This window comes from Gigantopelta aegis, chromosome 15, assembly GCF_016097555.1.
Source record: "Gigantopelta aegis isolate Gae_Host chromosome 15, Gae_host_genome, whole genome shotgun sequence".
Lineage (NCBI taxonomy): Eukaryota > Metazoa > Mollusca > Gastropoda > Neomphalida > Peltospiridae > Gigantopelta > Gigantopelta aegis.
In genome coordinates, this window is record NC_054713.1 from 12,434,552 (window position 1) to 12,454,982 (window position 20,431).

Genomic DNA, 20,431 nt, shown 5'->3' on the forward strand with positions numbered 1-20,431 from the left:
CCGTTGTTTTGTTTGTCAATTATCAGATCCGATGCGTACCGGTCCGGTCAAAAGGTCTGATGCGATATACCATGGGGAGACAACTCTATTTGCATTAAAAATGGGAAATAATAAAAATAAAAACGAGAAACCATTTCCGTGTTGATCGGTTCATTTGACTTTTGATAAGTAGTAACTTTGAGATGCTCACTGAACTGTCAGTATTGCATTTTCTATTGTATGATTAGGGTATTCTTCTTTTCTTTTTACTCTGTTAGTATTTATTTTTAATCCTTTGTCACAATGAACGGTTTATCTCAAACTGAAACTAAAAAAACTAAGTCAACGCCCGCTAAAGTGATCATGCCTTCAACAACAGCGTCGGTCACTTCCTGCCATGGCGATGATGTTAGAGACGATGAGGAGGATGCAGATGACCTTCCCATGACAAGACGTACGAAAATGAATGACAGATCATACACTAGGTACCGGTATGTCTCTCTCTCTCTCTCTCTCTCTCTCTCTCTCTCCTCTCTCTCTCTCTCTCTCTCTCTCTCTCTCTCTCTCTCTCTCTCTCTCTCTTCCTTTTTTTTTTTCCCACTCACCCCACTCTGTCCCTCTTAATTTCTCAATTTTTTTTTGCTCCCTCACTTTCCCTTTCTCGTTCTTCATCTGTCTTTGCATATTATATTTCCCCTTTCCTTCTCACTTTCTCTTCCCCTCTTTCCGTCCCATTTTTCATCAGTCTCTCTATTCCACATGGTATTTCTCCCCCCTCTCTCTCTCTCTCTCTCTCTCTCTCTCTCTCTCTCTCTCTCTCTCTCTCTCTCTCTCTGGCTCTCTCTTTCGTTTTTTTCCCTCCCCACTCTTCTTTCCCTCTTAATTTCTCTATTTTTTGTCTCTACCTTACTTTTCCTTTATCATTCTTCATCTGTCTTTTCATCTTATATTTCCCCTGTCCATCTCACTTTCTCTTCCCCTCCTTTTTTCATCTGTCTCTCTATCCCACATGGTGTTCACGCTCTCTCTCTCTCTCTCTCTCTCTCTCTCTCTCTCTCTCTCTCTCTCTCTCTCTCTCTCTCACTCTCACTCTCACTCTCACTCTCACTCACTCTCTCTCTGTCTCTCTGATCTTTTTAAATGTTATTTTAATTTAAATGGTGCCAATTTTCAGAATCTAGAAATAATGGGTAATAAAATGCTACCTGATTACCTATCATTAATTTGTATTTCAATTATGGAGAAGGCGGGACATTGCCCAGTGGTACAGCACTCACTTGATGCGTGGTCGGTGAGCCCAATGGGCTATTTCTCGTTCCAGCCAGTGCACCATATTATACTATCCTGTCTGTGGGATGGTGCATAAGATCCCTTGATACTGATTCAAAAGAGTAACCCACGAAGTGGCAACAGCGAGTTTCCTCTCTCAGTATCTGTGTGGTCCTTAACCATATGTCTGACACCATATAAGTTATAACCGTAAATAATATGTTTTGAGTGCATTGTTAAATAAAACATTTCATCTTTTCTTCACTTATGGATAAAAGCTTAAACAATGTTTTAGTTTATATGTTTCTTCTTTCTGTAGATTAATTTATATCATTTTCATTGTGCATTATGTAATATTTATCTTTCTATGTATTTAACAAGCAAAAGCTATGTGTAGTTGGATATGTTTTTAAACAACAGTTTGTAACATAAATCATCTGTGACAGACACAAATGCAGTATTCTGTTTCTTTTATGTCCTCAAAAACCAGATTTAAAAATAAAAACCGGCCTTGGTGGCGTCGTGGTTAAGCCATCAGACATAAAAGCTGGTAGATACAGGGTTCGCAGCCCGGTACCGGCTTCCACCCCGTTTGGGTTTTAACAACTCAGTGGGTACAAATTATGTATGTGTAAGGCCCCTACACCTTCTTCTCTCTCACTAACCTCGAACAATTAACAACTATAGCCTACTGTCCTGGACAGACAGCCCAGATACCTGAAGTGTGTGCCCAGGACAGTGTGCTTGAACCTTAATTGGATATAAGCACACAAAAATAGAAAAATAAGTCAAAATGAAATTAATTGAAATAAAAAAAAAAAATGTTTAAACTAAAATTGATTTACTGTGCATGGGTTTGCAATTAACTTATAAAGTGTCACAGAGCAATCATTTTCAGGTTAACTTCATTTTATATCTCTCGGAGCAATTAGTTTTGATGATGCTGATTTCATTAGATGGTATGTCTGTGGCAACTGAATCATCACTTAGGAACAGCTAATCATACAAGTATTTCTTTAAATTGATGGCATACATATGTGTGTTATTGCCATGTGATATCATAAATAATACATGATGATTATGTTCTCTCCAAAGGGTATGTAAGAAAAAACATAATAAGCTATTTATAAATTTATGTTCTTTGAAAATTTTGTTTTGTTTTGTTTTTTTCAGGAGGACAAGGTCATTATATGGTGTAAGTCCAAACTGCAGTTTTGGTCCAAAAGGTTTTCTAGAGGACACATCAGAAACTATAATGTAAGTACATGTAATTCAAATTGATTTTAACAATATTTGTTGCCACCACATTTGCAGTTTTGCATTTCTCTAAATGTGAGGGGCGGGACTTAGCCCAGTGCTAAAGCATTTGCTTGATGCGCGGTCTGTCTAGGATCGATCCCCGTCGGTGGACCCATTGGGCTATTTCTTGTTCCAGCCAGTGCTCCACAAGTGGTGTAACAAAGGCCGTGGTATGTACTATCATTTCTGTGGAATGGTGCATATAAAAGATCCCTTGCTGCTAATCGAAAAGAGTAGTCCACGACGTGGCAACAGCGGGTTTCCTGTCTCAATATCTTTGTGGTCCTTAACCATATGTCTGACGCCATATAACCGTAAATAAAATGTGTTGAATGTGTCTTTAAATAAAATATTTCTTTCTTTCGAATATTCGGTGCACTGAACAGCTGAACCGAATACACAAATACATATATGTAATGTTAACTGTATAATTTATGTTTCTATTTTACATTAATCAAAACGCAATACTGATTTGATTGTTTTGATAATATATGGACCTGTTTTGTATTAGATTAAGGACATAGACCATCCTGCCTTACAAGTTACATTTCTAACGTGAGAGTCACGGGCGAGCGTATTTTGGTAGTGTATATGCATTGTAACTTCAATATGCAAGTGTTTAAATAGCTGATTAAAGCAACATAAAAATAAAATTAAATAATCAAGGATATACCAACAAGATTTAAGGCAGAGGACCTGACTGGGTTAACAGACTGCCCTCTTGCATGGTGGAAACACCTAAGCTATGTAGCCAAACATTTCTTATGCATCCCAGTAACAAGTGTGCCAAGCGAGTGCATATTCACCACTGCTGGGGATATGGTAACAGCACAAAGAGCTGCACTTTCCTGTGAAAATGTGGGACATGTTGGTGTTCCTTAAAAAGAACGCGATTCTGGACTAGACAATAGACACACCCATGATTAATCAGTTTTTACTTTAAAAAAAAATACTGTTCTTACTTTCTGTAAAACCGTTTTAACTTTTGTATTCATGGACATGAATACATATTCCTATTCATCACCTTGTATTTGTGATAATATTGTATTCACCACCATGTGTATTCGCTACACCCCTAATCTTTACTAGTTTAGTTTGTATACACTTGACCTAATGAAGAAAGAAAGAAAGGAAAGGAAAGTTTGTTTAATGACACCTCAGCACATTTGTTAACTATATGCCTGTTTAATACCAGACATATTATTTTGACACCTGAACTATTTGTATAAAAGAAAAACCCCCGCTGCCACTACATACCAGTAGCTATAGGTTACTCCTACTGAAGGACAGCAAGGTCTCTTTTATATGAACGTTTTCCCAGACAGGAAAGCAAATGCTAAAATTTTAGTCAGTGTTTCTGCCAGAATGTTTTTAGGGGGGTATGGTGCCATTGAATTGAATGCAACCACAGTCAACATGGGTTACGGTGGGCCTCCCCCAGAAAGAAACTGGGTTACGGTTAGGGTTAAGAAAATCATACAGTAATGATAAGAGTAATTAAATTTGTCAAAAGGTTAACTTTAAAAAATATATAATTTGCATACAAATGTTGGGTACAGCGCCATACCCATTTTACCCTCTGGCAGAAACCCTGTTAGTATAATACACAAGTTATATGGGGCACTGGTGATGATGGGGAAAGAAACCTTAATGGGTCTAATCTTTTACACTCAGTGAGTTCGGGGAAGGACGTACCCTAGTGATAAAAGTGGTACAGTGTTTGATCGCTTGATGCATGGTCTATCTACAGTCGATCCCCATTGGTTGGTCCATTGGGCTATCTACAGTCGATCCCCATTGGTTGGTCCATTGGGCTATCTACAGTCGATCCCCATTGGTTGGTCCATTGGGCTATCTACAGTCGATCCCCATTGGTTGGTCCATTGGGCTATTTCTCATTCAAGCCAGTGTTCTACATCTGGTTTATATAACAAAGGCCATGGTATGTACTATCCTGTCTTTGGGATGATGCATATAACTGATCCCTTGATGCTTTCTTTGGAATTGAAAAGATTAGCTTATAAATGGTATTGCAGCAATTGGTTTCCTCCCTCATTATGTTTGTAGTCCTTATCCATATGTCCAATATCCTGTTTTTAACCATAATTAAAATGTGTTGAGTGTGTCGTTACATGAAACAATTTTCCCCATCCTTCCTTGGTGAGTGGTCAGGCGGACAAGCTACATCCTGGGTTATATATGTCTCATTAGCTGTGACTAAGACTTAATTAGCATCCATAACATCCATGTGACACAGATAACACAGGGACGGGACATAGCCCAGTGGTAAAGCGTTCGCTTGATGTACGGTCGGTTTAGGATCAATCTCCGTCAGTGGACCCCATTCGGCTATTTCTCATTCCAGCCAGTGCTCCACAACGGGTGTAACAAAGGCTGTGGTATGTAATATCCTTTTTGTGGGATGGTGCATATAAAAGATCCCATGCTGCTAATCGAAAAGAGTAGCCCATGAAGTGGCTACAGCGGGTTTCCTCTCTCAATATCTGTGTAGTGCTTAACCATATGTCTGACGCCATGTAACCGTAAACAAAAAATGTGTTGAGTGCATCGTTAAATAAAACATTTCCTTCCTTCCAAATAACACACTACAAAATGTAACAGGACAGTTTTAATTTGACCAATTGGGATTTGATTATTCTAGTGTAATATATGGTATACATGTGCATGTTATTTTATAAGCTTTCAACCAAGAGTTGCAGTTATCATGCATGGATATATTATTATAGTCCATCCCATTGTCCTATAAAAAATGTTTTTTTGTAAATAATTACAGTTTTGTTTGATGTGAGAAGAAACGTAAAATGTTTTTGGAAATAACTAAAAAGTACTATTGCTCTGTCCAATTTAGAAAACAATCGGCTCAAAAATAAATATCTTGTAGTCAATTCCATAGCATGAAAAAAAAATTCATTCCCTGTGGGACGGACTAGATATCTTTTTAACAGCTGCAGATTTAACACTGCTGGGGTGTTGTTAAGCAAACATTATTTTCTTTCTCTCACATTCTAAACCATGTTACCATATATGGAGTTAAGTGCAGATCAAACAATGTGCTGGGGTGTCATTAAACAAACATTCCTTTTCTTGCTTCTCTCACATTCTTTCATTCATTCATTTCAACTTATTATCATGCTTATGTCCAATTAAGGTTCAAGCACACTGTCCTGGGCACACACCTCGGCTATCTGGGCTGTCTATCTAGGACAGTGGGTTACCATATATTGCCGTGTATTAGCCGACTCATTGTATAAGCCGACCTCTTAATTTGACCCTTAATATCAAGTGCAAAATCTTCATGTATAAACTGAAGTCATCTTCTTTTTTTCTTCTTTTTTTTTTTCTTTTTTTTTTTTATCCCAGTGCCCCCTTTCCTTTCTCTCCTTTGAATTCCATCCCATTTCTTCCCGATCTGGCAACTCCTCCTATCTTTCAACTTCTTTCGCTGTCCACCTCCACATCCCAGTCCTTGTCTCTCCAACCACGACAGCTGCTTGTCTCTTGTGGCTATCTGTGCCACACACCTGTTCCCCATCATCTTTTGTCCAGTTGTACATTGTATTGATTTCAATAATACTGTTAACAAATAGACTTGTGCTTTACTTTTTCATTATATTTTTTCCACTTTAATTATTACAGACACGGTAATCGTTATGGCAATGCTAAAGTCTTCCATGCCATGCAAGAATAAGTTAGCACCGATAAATCATAACAATTCAAGCTGTAACAACATATCACTGCACATAAGTAATTTAATTATTCACTGGACAGCAAATAATAAAACTCATTATGGCAAGTTTAATCCCTGTTTTCCACACACACAGAAAAACGATTCTGTGGTCTATGGCTGTTGTTTACACTGGTGCAGGTGGCAAAATCATGTGAACGAGTCAAATAAAAGCAGACAAAAGGATATAGACAAAGGTGTCAAACATACATGTAGACAAAAGGATATAGACAAAGGTGTCAAACATACATGTAGACAAAAGGATATAGACAAAGGTGTCAAACATACATGTAGACAAAAGGATATAGACAAAGGTGTCAAACATACATGTAGATGGCTGATGGTTGGAAAGAACATGTTTTTACCATTGAAATGACAATAAATCAAGTAATTTTTATTATTATTCATCAAACTATTAATGCATTCAAGAAAAAAAAAATACATAATATTGCATGATGGGGTGTTTTATTTATACTGTGCACAAATTATTGTTACATAAACTGTGAAAGGCTGTAAGCGTCTGATCAAATTTGTAAGTCGCAGTCGGGAGTGTTTTCGATCAGAATTTTATGAACCAATTTGTCGCCTCCGTGTATAAACTGACTCTCTTCTTTTGGAAAGTATTTCTAGACGTCAAAAGTCGGCTAATACTCAGCAATATACGGTAGTTGTTAGTTGGTTAGTGAACGAGAAGCTAATTAAGTGTCGATTAAATAGTGTGCTGGGGTGTCATTAACCAAACATTCCTTTCCTTTCTTCTCTCAATCACATTCTCGACCAAGTTACCATATTTTGAGCCAATTTTTGATTAAAACAAAGTGCTGGGGTGTCATTAACCAAACATTCCTTTCCTTTCTTCTCTCACACTCTAGACCAAGTTACCATACTTAAAGCAAATTTAAGTGTAAAGCATTGTGCTGGGGTGTCATTAACCAAACATTCCTTTTCTTTCTTCTCTCACACTCTAGACCAAGTTACCATACTTAAAGCAAATTTAAGTGTAAAGCATTGTGCTGGGGCGTCATTGAACAAACATTCCTTTCCTTTCTTCTCTCACACTCTAGACCAAGTTACCATACTTAAAGCAAATTTAAGTGTAAAGCATTGTGCTGGGGTGTCATTCACCAAACATTCCTTTCCTTTCTTCTCTCACACTCTAGACCAAGTTACCATACTTAAAGCAAATTTAAGTGTAAAGCATTGTGCTGGGGTGTCATTAAACAAACATTCCTTTCCTTTCTTCTCTCACACTCTAGACCAAGTTACCATACTTAAAGCAAATTTAAGTGTAAAGCATTGTGCTGGGGTGTCATTAACCAAACATTCCTTTCCTTTCTTCTCTCACACTCTAGACCAAGTTACCATACTTAAAGCAAATTTAAGTGTAAAGCATTGTGCTGGGGTGTCATTAACCCAAACATTCCTTTCCTTTCTTCTCTCACACTCTAGACCAAGTTACCATACTTAAAGCAAATTTAAGTGTAAAGCATTGTGCTGGGGTGTCATTAACCAAACATTCCTTTCCTTTCTTCTCTCACACTCTAGACCAAGTTACCATACTTAAAGCAAATTTAAGTGTAAAGCATTGTGCTGGGGTGTCATTCACCAAACATTCCTTTCCTTTCTTCTCTCACACTCTAGACCAAGTTACCATACTTAAAGCAAATTTAAGTGTAAAGCATTGTGCTGGGGGTATCATTAAAAAAGATTCTTCTCTCACACTTTAGGGGCCTGGATACAGTCCAGTGGTAAAGCACTCTCCTTCAGGATGTGTGGTTCATCTAGGATCAGTCCCCATCAGTGGGCCCATTGGGCTATTTCTTGTTCCAGCTGGTAAATAAAATAAAATGTTGTGGTATGTGCTATCCTGTCTGTGGGATGGTGCATATAAAAGATCCCTTGCTACTAATGGAAAAATGTAGCAGGTTTTCTATCTAAGACTGAAAACTGCCAAATGTTTGACATCCAACAGCCAATGATTAATAAATCAATGTGTCCTAGTGGTGTCGTCAAACAAAACAAACTCCTGCTTTTATTGCTTGACACCCAACAGTCAATAATTGTGCTGCTGTGCTTTTAAAAATTAATTCTGGCATTGAAGAAAGGAAATGGTTTATTTAACGACGCACTCAACACATTATATTTTCGGTTATATGGCGTCAGACATATGGTTTTAGGACCACACAGATATTGAGGGATGAAACCTGCTGTCACCACTTCATGGGCTACTCTTTTCGATTAGCAGCTAGCAAGGGATTTTTTATATGCACCATCCCACAGACAGGATAGCACATACCACGGCCTTTGATGTACCAGTCGTGGTGCACTGGCTGGAGCGAGAATTCTAGCATTGACGACACTCGGTGAGACGTCCATTCCATTATGCATCACACTCTAGGCCAAGTTTTTTTGTGTGTTTTTTAATCCCACTGCCCCCTTTTTTTTTTCTCCTTTGAATTCCATCAAATTTCTTCCCAATCTGGTAGCTCCTGCTATCTTTCAACTTCTTTCACTGTCCAAGTCCACATCCCAGTCCTTGTCTCTACAACCACAACAGGTACTTGTCCCTTGTGTCTATCTGTGCCACACACCTGCCATTCCCCATCAACGTTTAGCTATGGGCTTTTAGTCTGAACACTTCGGGGAATGTTTAGTAGTTACTTCTGGCATTGTTAAGAGGCACTTGTAACCACCTACTACATGTATACACCCATACTACGGGTGGTCGTTACTTAGTGCCGTGGGTCAGACCAGCTTTATTAGCAGTACAGGACGAGGATGCCAGGTGGGTGCAGTGAAATACACAGAGACTGCACCTGTGGAGGAAGTTGAGACAGGTAGGCGATGGTATGGATGGCTCAGAAGACAGAGTCAGAGGAATCTGACAGAAAGAGTCAAAACAGATTGAAATCATGGGAGAAACTGGAAAGTTTCTTTTTATACTAAGATAATGAAAATTATAGGCAGAGGGTGATAGATGAGAAAGATGAATGAACATGTGAGCCAGCTTTGACAGGATTTGAACCACTGTCATCAGCTTGATTGTCCAGCAGCTTACATTCTAGACCAAGTTACTATATGTTGAACGTCTAATAGCCACTGATCTAACACTTGTGGTGGATTATTTAAATGTCTTTGACTATACATTCCTTTCCTTTTCTTATTTTGTTTATAAATCCTGGTCACGGTTTTACTGTCATCTCTTCCCATAGTTGATCATCACACTACTATATGTATTGTCAACATCCGGATACAAGATGAAGTGTTTATTTGTTACAACGTACAGGATCTACTTGACTTTAATACCATCAGTAATAGTTAACCCTTTGCAGTCCCAACTAGTAGCCCATACCTGTTACATCAAAGTTTGTGGTATGTACTGTCCTGTCTATGGGAAAATGTGTATAAAAGATCTCTTGCAGAATTTTTTGTTGAGTAGTCTACTGTATGTGTGGCAGTGAGTTTCCTTAATTTCTGTCTTTTTTCTCATTCCAACCAGTGCACCACAACTGGACAAAGGCTGTGGTATGTGCTTTCCTGTCTGTGGGAAAGTGCACATAAAAGAGATCCCTTGCTGCATTAGGAAAAATGTAACGGGTTTGCTCTGATGACTATGAGTCATAATTACCATATATGTTTGATATCCAATAGCCGTTGATTAATTAATCAATGTGCTTTAGTGGTGTCGTTAAACAAAAAAACCTTTTTAATTTCTCTCTGTCTTGATCAAATATCAACATAACCATAATCATGTTATAAATACGCCAAATGTAGCTAATTAAAATGTGCTGAGATGTCATTAGACTATCATTCCTTTCCTTTCCTCTCTCATTATCTGTAATAAGTACTGAATTAACCACAACAAATAGCTGAAGCTTTACTTTCCTCTCTCATTATCTGTAATAAGTACTGAAATAACCACAGCAAATAGCTGAAGCTTTACTTTCCTCTCTCATTATCTGTAATAAGTACTGAAATAACCACAGCAAATAGCTGAAGCTAAAGCTATAATTAAAATGTGCTGAGATGTCATTAGACTAACATTCCTTTCCTTTCCTCTTTCATTATCTGTAATAAGTACTGAAATAACCACAACAAATAGCTGAAGCTAAAGCTATAATTAAAATGTGCTGAGATGTCATTAGACTAACATTCCTTTCCTTTCCTCTCTCATTATCTGTAATAAGTACTGAAATAACCACAACAAATAGCTGAAGCTAAAGCTATAATTAAAATGTGCTGAGATGTCATTAGACTAACATTCCTTTCCTTTCCTCTCTCATTATCTGTAATAAGTACTGAAATAACCACAACAAATAGCTGAAGCTAAAGCTATAATTAAAATGTGCTGAGATGTTGTTAGACTAACATTCCTTTCCTTTCCTCTTTCATTATCTGTAATAAGTACTGAAATAACCACAACAAATAGCTGAAGCTAAAGCTATAATTAAAATGTGCTGAGATGTTGTTAGACTAACATTCCTTTCCTTTCCTCTCTCATTATCTGTAATAAGTACTGAAATAACCACAACCAATAGCTGAAGCTAAAGCTATAATTAAAATGTGCTGAGATGTTGTTAGACTAACATTCCTTTCCTTTCCTCTTTCATTATCTGTAATAAGTACTGAAATAACCACAACAAATAGCTGAAGCTAAAGCTATAATTAAAATGTGCTGAGATGTCATTAGACTAACATTCCTTTCCTTTCCTCTCTCATTATCTGTAATAAGTACTGAAATAACCACAACAAATAGCTGAAGCTAAAGCTATAATTAAAATGTGCTGAGATGTCATTAGACTAACATTCCTTTCCTTTCCTCTCTCATTATCTGTAATAAGTACTGAAATAACCACAACAAATAGCTGAAGCTAAAGCTATAATTAAAATGTGCTGAGATGTTGTTAGACTAACATTCCTTTCCTTTCCTCTTTCATTATCTGTAATAAGTACTGAAATAACCACAACAAATAGCTGAAGCTAAAGCTATAATTAAAATGTGCTGAGATGTCGTTAAACCCAAATTCCTTTCCTTTCCTCTCTCATTATCTGTAATAAGTACTGAAATAACCACAGCAAATAGCTGAAGCTAAAGCTATAATTAAAATGTGCTGAGATGTCATTAGACTAACATTCCTTTACTTTCCTCTCTCATTATCTGTAATAAGTACTGAAATAACCACAACAAATAGCTGAAGCTAAAGCTATAATTAAAATGTGCTGAGATGTTGTTAGACTAACATTCCTTTCCTTTCCTCTCTCATTATCTGTAATAAGTACTGAAATAACCACAACAAATAGCTGAAGCTAAAGCTATAATTAAAATGTCCTGAGATGTCATTAGACTAACATTCCTTTCCTTTCCTCTCTCATTATCTGTAATAAGTACTGAAATAACCACAACAAATAGCTGAAGCTAAAGCTATAATTAAAATGTGCTGAGATGTCATTAGACTAACATTCCTTTCCTTTCCTCTCTCATTATCTGTAATAAGTACTGAAATAACCACAACAAATAGCTTTCCATTCCATTCCATTCCAAGAAATGTCAAGTTAAGTTTGTTTTATTTAAGGACACCACGAACTAGTGCACAATGATTTATTAATCCTCAGCTATTGGATGTGAAATATTTGTTCCCTGATGTTATTTATACGTTCATAGAAAAATGAACAAACTTGTGTTGCTATTGCTGGACCAATGGGATGACAATAAATTGTAATAAATGTAAAAAAATAAAAAATAAAAATAACATAAAGACTATAAACATTTATCAAATGTTCTTGGATTTTCTCCCCTTCCCCTTCCCATTAAAACATGAAACTATAGAAAATACAATTTAATCCTATAAATGATGGCCATATGTTACTGGATCAAAATTCATAGAGAACAATGGAATCGACCGACCATGAAAAAAAATGAAACTGATTGCATAATAATCAATTTGACTGTATTCTATGAATAATAATTATTAGTAATATATTATTACAACTGTATTATGTTCTATAGAAAATTGAGCACACTCAAACCTGAAAAACAATATATATTTATATATATATATATATATATATATATATATATATATATATATATATATATATATATATATATATATATATATATAAAATATATATATATATATATATATGTATGTATAAATTTTGCGACTTGAGAGATTGGATGCGAACAATGCAAAACACCAGTTTTTTTCCTAATTTACAACAGGGACATAGGTTGGAATTTAAGGATATGTTTTATTTAACGACACACTCAAAACATTTTATTTACGGTTATATGGTTAAGAACCACACAGATATTGAGAGAGGAAATCCATGCACTGTCACCACTTCATGGGCTACTCTTTTCGATTAGCAGCCAGGGATCTTTTATATGCACCATCTCACAGACAGGATAGTATATACCATGGCCTTTGTTACACCAGTTGTGGAGCACTGAGTGGATAGAGAAATAGCCCAATGGGTCCACCGAAGGGGATCGATCCTAGACCGACCACGCATCAAGTAAACGCTTTACCACTGGGATATGTCTGTGTGGGGTATATGTGTGTTGATAAAAACTGGTATTTTTACTGTGCAATATTAGCCTATTTATATAGGTGTTTATAGAAAATGTAGATGAATGGGTCCTCTGTGTTCATATTTGAACCCTCCCCTCCCTACCCCCTACCCAACCCAGGTCCAGACCACGCTATGAGCTGAACAGTATTTCCAGAAGGAATCTTAACTTTTAAACGTAAAGACCATACTGTATTATAACTGGAAGAAATATGTTTAGACTAAGACTGATGCTTAAACCACTATGCGGGCGGGACTAATAGCCCAGTGGTAAAACGCTCACCTAATTTGAAGGCGGTTTTTTTATCTATCCCCATCAGTGGGCCCGAATAAACTTTAAACACTATGCCCCTTTCCCCACCCACTACCCACCCCCAACCCCCACCACTACTACCCACCACCAACACCACTACCCCCTACCACCACCACCTCCAGACAGTGCAGAGAGAGATGTGCTGTTTATTTATTGTCGATCGACACTGCGACACAAGACTGATTAACTGATAGCAGCATAACGATTGTCAAATTATGTTGTTGGAGCTGAATGTCAACACGGTTTAAGTACACACAATGTTGTTATGCAGCACTAGTCACTGAGGTGGAACTCTCTCTCTTCAGTGCAAACATCTCCTTGTTGTATACCAAGGCAAAAAAGTTCAACAGTTTGGTATTTTATTATCCACATGGTTCAACTTAACCGAGTTAATTATAATCATACGAAGCACACGTGTAATAACAAGTGTAATGACGTAATCGTGGGAAGTGACGTCATAACATGACGTTGCTTCTCCAGTCCTAGCTCAAACTGTGCATGTTAGAATATGATGTCATTTCATCGTCTCCTTCCATTTCTATTTGAAACATTTTGAGTTGGGTCTTGTTATTCACAAAAAAATACCAATAATAATATGGATATTCTCGTGTCGGGATTCATGTATTACCCTCACTCTCGCTTGGGCAATACAAAAATCCTGACACTCATTTCGTAATATCAGTATAACACACAAGCTCGTATAGTAATCTCTATATACTGTACCGGCCTCGGTGGCATCATGGTTAGGCCATTGGTCAACAGGCTGGTAGGTACTGGGTTCGGATCCCAGTCGAGGCATGGGATTTTTAATCCAGATACCGACTCCAAACCCTGAGTGAGTGCTCCGCAAGGCTCAATGGGTAGGTGTAAACCACTTGCACCGACCAGTGATCCATAACTGGTTCAACAACGGCCATGGTTTGTGCTATCCTGCCTGTGGGAAGAGCAAATAAAAGATCCCTTGCTGCTAATCGGAAAGAGTAGCCCATGAAGTGGCGACAGCGGGTTTCCTCTCAAAATCTGTGTGGTCCTTAACCATATGTCTGACGCCATATAACCATAAATAAAATGTGTTGAGTGCGTCGTTACTGCATTTTATTACATACCTATTCAATCTTACTATAGTGATTAAAGACTTTTTCAAACCTTGTGATAAATGTATCTTGTAACACACATATGTGCAATCTGAACCGGAACTTGTAACTTGGGAATCCTGTTTTTTATTTTTACTGTAGTTAGCGCCTTTTTATTACTGACGTCATGTCTGATTTACAAATTACATCACATCATATTTGAAACATTAGACAAGATTGCCACAGAGTACGATTCTTAACATTAAGTAAATCCATGAAAGGAGGATTGATTAATAGATTTAAGAAAGTGTAGTTATAACATTAAATTATCTTGTGGTATATATTCTTGTGTAAAATAAACTTATGCAATAAGTAAATAGCGAAAACAATGTATGTAAAGTTCTGTATATGTATATGTACATATACTGAGGTGGTATTTGGCTCAGTCGGTTGAGTGCTCGCTTGAGGTGCTTGCATCGCAGGATCGAACCACCTTGGCCTTGGTGGATCCATTCAACTTATTGTTTTTTTCTCATTCCAACCAAAGGCTGTGGTGTGTGTGCTTTCCTGTCTGTGGGAAAGTGCATATAAAAGATCCCTTTCACAAGATCAGAATTACCAAATGTTTGACATCCAGTAGCCGATGGATGATGTTGTTAGACATTTGACAAACTTAACTTTTTTTTACTTTAAAATAAATTGCTAAACTGTTTTCTCTTAGTATATGATGTTACGATGCAACACATGTTGCTGGTGTGGAACTCCCATTAATGGGCATCTATCTCCTGGTTGCAGCCACTGCATATATTCATTATTACATACCGGCCTCGGTGGCATCGTGGTAGGCCATCGGTCTACAGACTGGTAGGTACTGGGTTCGGATCCCAGTCGAGGCATGGGATTTTTAATCCAGATACCGACTCCAAACCCTGAGTGAGTGCTCCGCAAGACTCAATGGGTAGGTGTAAACCACTTGCACCAACCAGTGATCCATAACTGGTTCAACAAAGGCCATGGTTTGTGCTATCCTGCCTGTGGGAAGCGCAAATAAAAGATCCCTTGCTGCTAATCGGAAGAGTAGCCCATGTAGTGGCGACAGCGGGTTTCCTCTCAAAATCTGTGTGGTCATTAACCATATGTCTGACGCCATATAACCGTAAAATAATGTGTTGAGTGCGTCGTTAAATAAAACATTTCTTTCTTTTCATTATTACATGTAACTATACTCAGTAACCTGGATATATAGCATGGTGTGTGTTCAACTATTTAATTGCTGGGGGTGTATATATATAGGTATCAAAATGAAATTTAAATATAGCTCAGGGATCATATCTAGCCATATATTAACGTGTGAGAATTTTATATAGCTAGAGATCGAGGGCTTAGAGTTAATAACTGTCAATTTTGTTTTATTATTTCCGATGCCCAAAGCGGCAAAGGATTGTTAAATGCTGTTTCTTAATGTCACTGATCCTTGTTTCAGCCCGTGTAAATGGATGTTAAGTTTGGTTAATCTAAAAACATGTAACATGCGTGTAGCTGCATAGAGTTACAGCAAAGTGAAACAAGAGTCTGTGACAAGGAAATGGGGAAATGCCCGCTATAAAAGGAAAGTTTGTTTGCTTTGTTTAACGACACCACTAGAGCACATTGATTTATTCATTATCGGCTGTTGTATGTCAAACATATGGTCATTTTGACACAGTCATAGAGAGGAAACCCGCTACATTTTTCCATTAGTAGCAAGGGATCTTTTATAGTAGAGCTCATCTTCATAACCTTTACGTCTCAGAGGTACAAATGTACATGTACGTGCATTTTTAGAGTTATAAAAAAATGCATTTCACAAACTACAGGGAGACCAGAAACACATGTTCGGAAATGAATAATCTAAACAATAAAATGTAAGTATTTGTACATGTCTGATTTCAGTTATCAATTTCAATTAATTTGATTAGTGAAAAATATTTGATAGTGTTTAAAACCTAGGGTTTGTCAATTTAAATCATAATTTCTTAGACCTTCAGTTAGATTATTTTGGGGGTTAACTTATAACATTTAACTTGTATATTTCCCGGTAATAAAGTATTGTTTAATGACACCATTAGAGCACATTGATTTGTTGATCATCGGCTATTGAATGACGTGCGGTCGGTCTCGGATCGATCTCCATTGGTGAGCCCATTTGGCTATTTCTTGTTCTCATTACCATATGTTTGACATCCAATAGTCGACCCCGTCAGTGGCCCCATTGAGCTGTTTCTTGCTCCAACCAGTGCACCACGACTGGTACATCAAAGGCCGTGGTATGTGCTATCCTGTCAATGAAAAGAGTAGCCCATATAGTGGCGACAGCGGGTTTCCTCCCTCAATATCTGTGTGGACCTTAACCATATTTCTGATGCCATATAACCATAAATAAAATGTGCTGAGTGCGTCGTTAAATAAACCGTTTCCTTTCCTTTCCAATAGTCGACAATTAATAATCAATGTGCTCCAGTGGTGTTGTTACACAAAACAATTTTTTTTTTTTACATGTATATGTACCTTCTCACAATCTTTAATTTAATATCTCAGTATAACATTTGGTAATTTTTAATGACACCAATAGAGCACATTGGTTTATTAATCATCAGCTATTGGATGTGAAACATTTGATAATTTTGACATATTGTCTTAGAGAGGAAAACCCACTAAATTTTACATTAGTACTGAGGGATTTTTATAGGCACCATCCCACAAACAGGATATAGCACTAACCAAGGTCTTTGATCAATCAGTCTTAGTGCACTGGCTAGAGTGAGAAATAGCCCAATGCATGGGCCAACCAACGGGGATCAGTCCTAGACTGACTGCACATCAAGCGAGCGCTTTACCACTGGGCTACGTCTTGCCCTCATGTCTTCTAAGAGAAAACCCACTACATGTTTCCATTAGCAGCAGATGATCTTTTATATTGACTTTTCCACAGACAGCACAGCACATACCACAGTCTTTGATGTATCACTCGTGGGGCACATGGGCCCATATTTTCAAAGACATCTTAATGCTACAAAAGCGTAAAACCATCATAGGTTGTGACGTCACTATATCACATGCCATAGTGATGTCGTAGGCTAAGATTGCTTTAAAAATATAGGCCCTGGTTGGGATGTCAAAAAGATAGCTGAGGTATGTGTGTGTGCCCAGGACAGTGTGCTTGAACCGTAATTGGATATAAGCACGGAAATAAGTATAAACAACAACAACAGCTAATGTATCAAGTTCATGTTCAAATAGTTAAACGTGCACATTCACAGCAAGCTGTTGTAGTGCACACCTGTCATGGGCACAGATTCTGACTACTGCCAGACTCTTCTGAGGTAACAGGGAACCATTTGTTTTCAAAATTGTGATTACCGATATTTCTGTTGAATTGAAAATTGATTAGCAACTACAGTTTAATGTTTTGAAATTGTGCCGCGCTCTCTGAAACTTGCATATAGCGAATCGCGACGCGATACTGAACAAAATGTCATCCTGCCCTCTTGAGTAACATCGCTCCAGCCAGTATATCAAAGGCCATGGTATGTGTTATCCTGTCTGTGGGATGGTGCATATAAAAATCTCTTGCTGCTAATCAAAAAGAGTAGCCCATGAAGTGGCGACAGCAGGTTTCCTCTCTCAATATCTGTGTGGTCCTTAACCATATGCCATATAACCGTAAAATAAAATGTGTTGAGTGCGTCGTTAAATAAACCATTCCCTTCCTTCTTGAGTAACATTTCTATCATTTATTTATTCATGTTACTTTTCACATGGCTACCAACAATACTAATCTGGCTATAAGCATCATCAGAGATGTATTTGCTTATAATTACCTGCTGTTTCTACATATACACAACCATTAAACCATGAAATCATTTAATTCACAATGTTTACAAGTACATGGTAAGTGACTGGGTCAACATCTGAATTTAGAATCAATATCTACAATTAGCTGGGGATTACGACATCTGTTACCAGTAGATTAGCTGGCTGGCTATGTACGTATCTAAACAGTAACTATAAATATGTTCCTACATGTATGTACACAGGTTCAAAGCCCATGGGCTTAATTCGCAAAGCTGCATAATTAAGCTCTTTTAAACAACATCGCACCGTCTGTGAGTCTTTTTTCTCTCTTTTTTTCTTTTGTCTTGTTTTTTTTGCATCGCACAGCAAGGCTGCATGAATTGTGGCCCCAGCTGCATATATGAAAGCATCAGTAACACAGTAACAGGCATTGCCTGTGTTAATAGAGTCTACCTACATGTTTTAATGCATTATGTGCAAGATTAGGTCTTTCAATAGCTGCTTCAAAGGTTTAAGTTTTGCTTCGGGTGTTTCTTTTCATTGCTTAAGGCCACAAACTGCACACACTTTTTTCTTCGACTGCTGTTTACAAATTACAGTGAGATAGTATACCTAATTTTGTCTCCGATATTATGATCAGATTTATAAACAGGTGAGTGTTGAAACATTTTGTAATTTAAGTTTAATTTATTTAATTTTGTAACAAAGTTAAAGTTTGTTTTGTTTGATGACAGTTTGGAACCATTGGAACACAATATGATTTGTTAACTATTAACTGTTGCATGTCAAACATATATGGTAATTCTGACATATAGTCTTATATAGAGAGGAAATCTAATTTTTTCCATCAATAGGAAGGGATCTTTTATATGCTCTACTGGTGTTGTTAAACAAAACAAAGTTTAGTTACTGTATCTTTTTTTTTGTCATATTAAATAAATAAAAAGTTAAATGTTTTTGGGGGGTTTTGTGTTATTAATTTTTTTGGGGGGTGGGGGGTGTCCGACACTACTAAAGCACATTGATTTCTTATGCCTAAGTCACAATTGCTCTACAGCTAAGATACGGCGGCCGTACGCCCCCGAAATCGAGAGATACCTGAGGCGTATCCCTATATTTTACAGGCTGTAGGGGTCGCCATGGGATTATAGCACGGAGTTATAACCTTTTTTCATTTCTAGGTTCGCCGTAGCAATTCGACACGCCGTAGCCATGCCGTAGATCGGTTCACGGCGACCATACGACGGGCGTACGGTGCCCTTGCGTTTGCCGTGCGGCTGCCCTAGGGTCTTATGAATTACGCGGACCCCCCCCATAAATTGCGTTTTCATTATTTTATTTCATTTTATTATGATTTCACTTTTCATGCAACTCCGACAGATGCGCGATAATTGTAACAAGTTAATTTTACGTCACACCGCTGTGTCTCAAAAGTATGGTCCCCCTGCGGCCGCCGCAGGGACGCCCTAAGGCGACCGTGCATCATCACTTCAAAGGCCGTACGGAAGCCGCAGGTTTTCTGTTACCACAGATTCAAAATACGCCGTGCGGCTACCCTAACATATGTGACTGCTACAGGATGTGACCGTGGGAATGCTGCGGCAGCCCTATAATTGCTATTGGCCGTAGATATTTTAGACCCCACGGCCGCCACGGCAAATGTGACTTGGGCCATTAATCGTGACATCGACTATTGGATGTCAAACATTTGATAATTTTGACATACAGTCTTAGAGTGAAGAAACCTGGTATATTTTTCCATTAGTAACAAGGGATCTTTTATATGCACCATCCCACAGACAGGATAGCACATACCATGGCCTTTGATACACCAGTCGTGGTGCACTGACTAGAACAAGAAATAGCCCAGTGGGTCCGCCGACGGGGATCGAGCCTAGATCGACGACACATCAGGCGAGCACTTTACCACTGGGCTATGTCCTGCCCACTAAAGAAATTGAAAGTCTTTAAACGGGTCAGGTACAGATAACCTATACATTTATTATCCATATGGTGCAGCGTAACCAAGTTAATAATAATCACACAAAGCACACGTGTAATAACCAGGTCTTTCCCCAGGATTTTTTTAAGGCACTTACATATATAGCATCATTATAACACACAAATCAAGCCAAAAGAAGTCGGGGTAGTGGGTTGAAAACAGTTAAGTGTTTGCCTTCAATCCATCAAATCATGTTGGGGTTTTGGGGGGGTTTTCTGGTGTCCATTGTTAAGTAGTTAGAAAGTGTTTTACCTGTCATAGTAATTAGGTGTGCTTGGTATACTGGTACACAAGTTGTTTGCAAGAGGTAGTCGACTGCCACGCTCGTACTTGTGATAATTGTT

The 20,431-nt window shown here is 37.8% G+C and overlaps 1 protein-coding gene across 3 annotated transcripts in view; it reads left to right on the forward strand.

Moving 5' to 3' along the window:
- The first annotated feature begins 126 nt into the window (after positions 1-126).
- The window catches only part of LOC121390090 (NAD kinase-like), a 68,849-nt gene continuing 48,544 nt past the window's right edge, over positions 127-20,431 (forward strand). The window contains exons 1-2 of one of the 3 annotated variants that reach the window (XM_041521807.1): positions 127-470; positions 2,422-2,505. In XM_041521807.1, coding sequence (XP_041377741.1) covers positions 283-470; positions 2,422-2,505 — 272 coding nt within the window. In that variant the 5' untranslated portion in view covers positions 127-282. Of the gene's footprint in view, positions 471-2,421; positions 2,506-18,624; positions 18,738-20,431 lie in introns of those variants that run through there. The other 2 variants (XM_041521808.1, XM_041521810.1) reach the window with 2 other exon arrangements.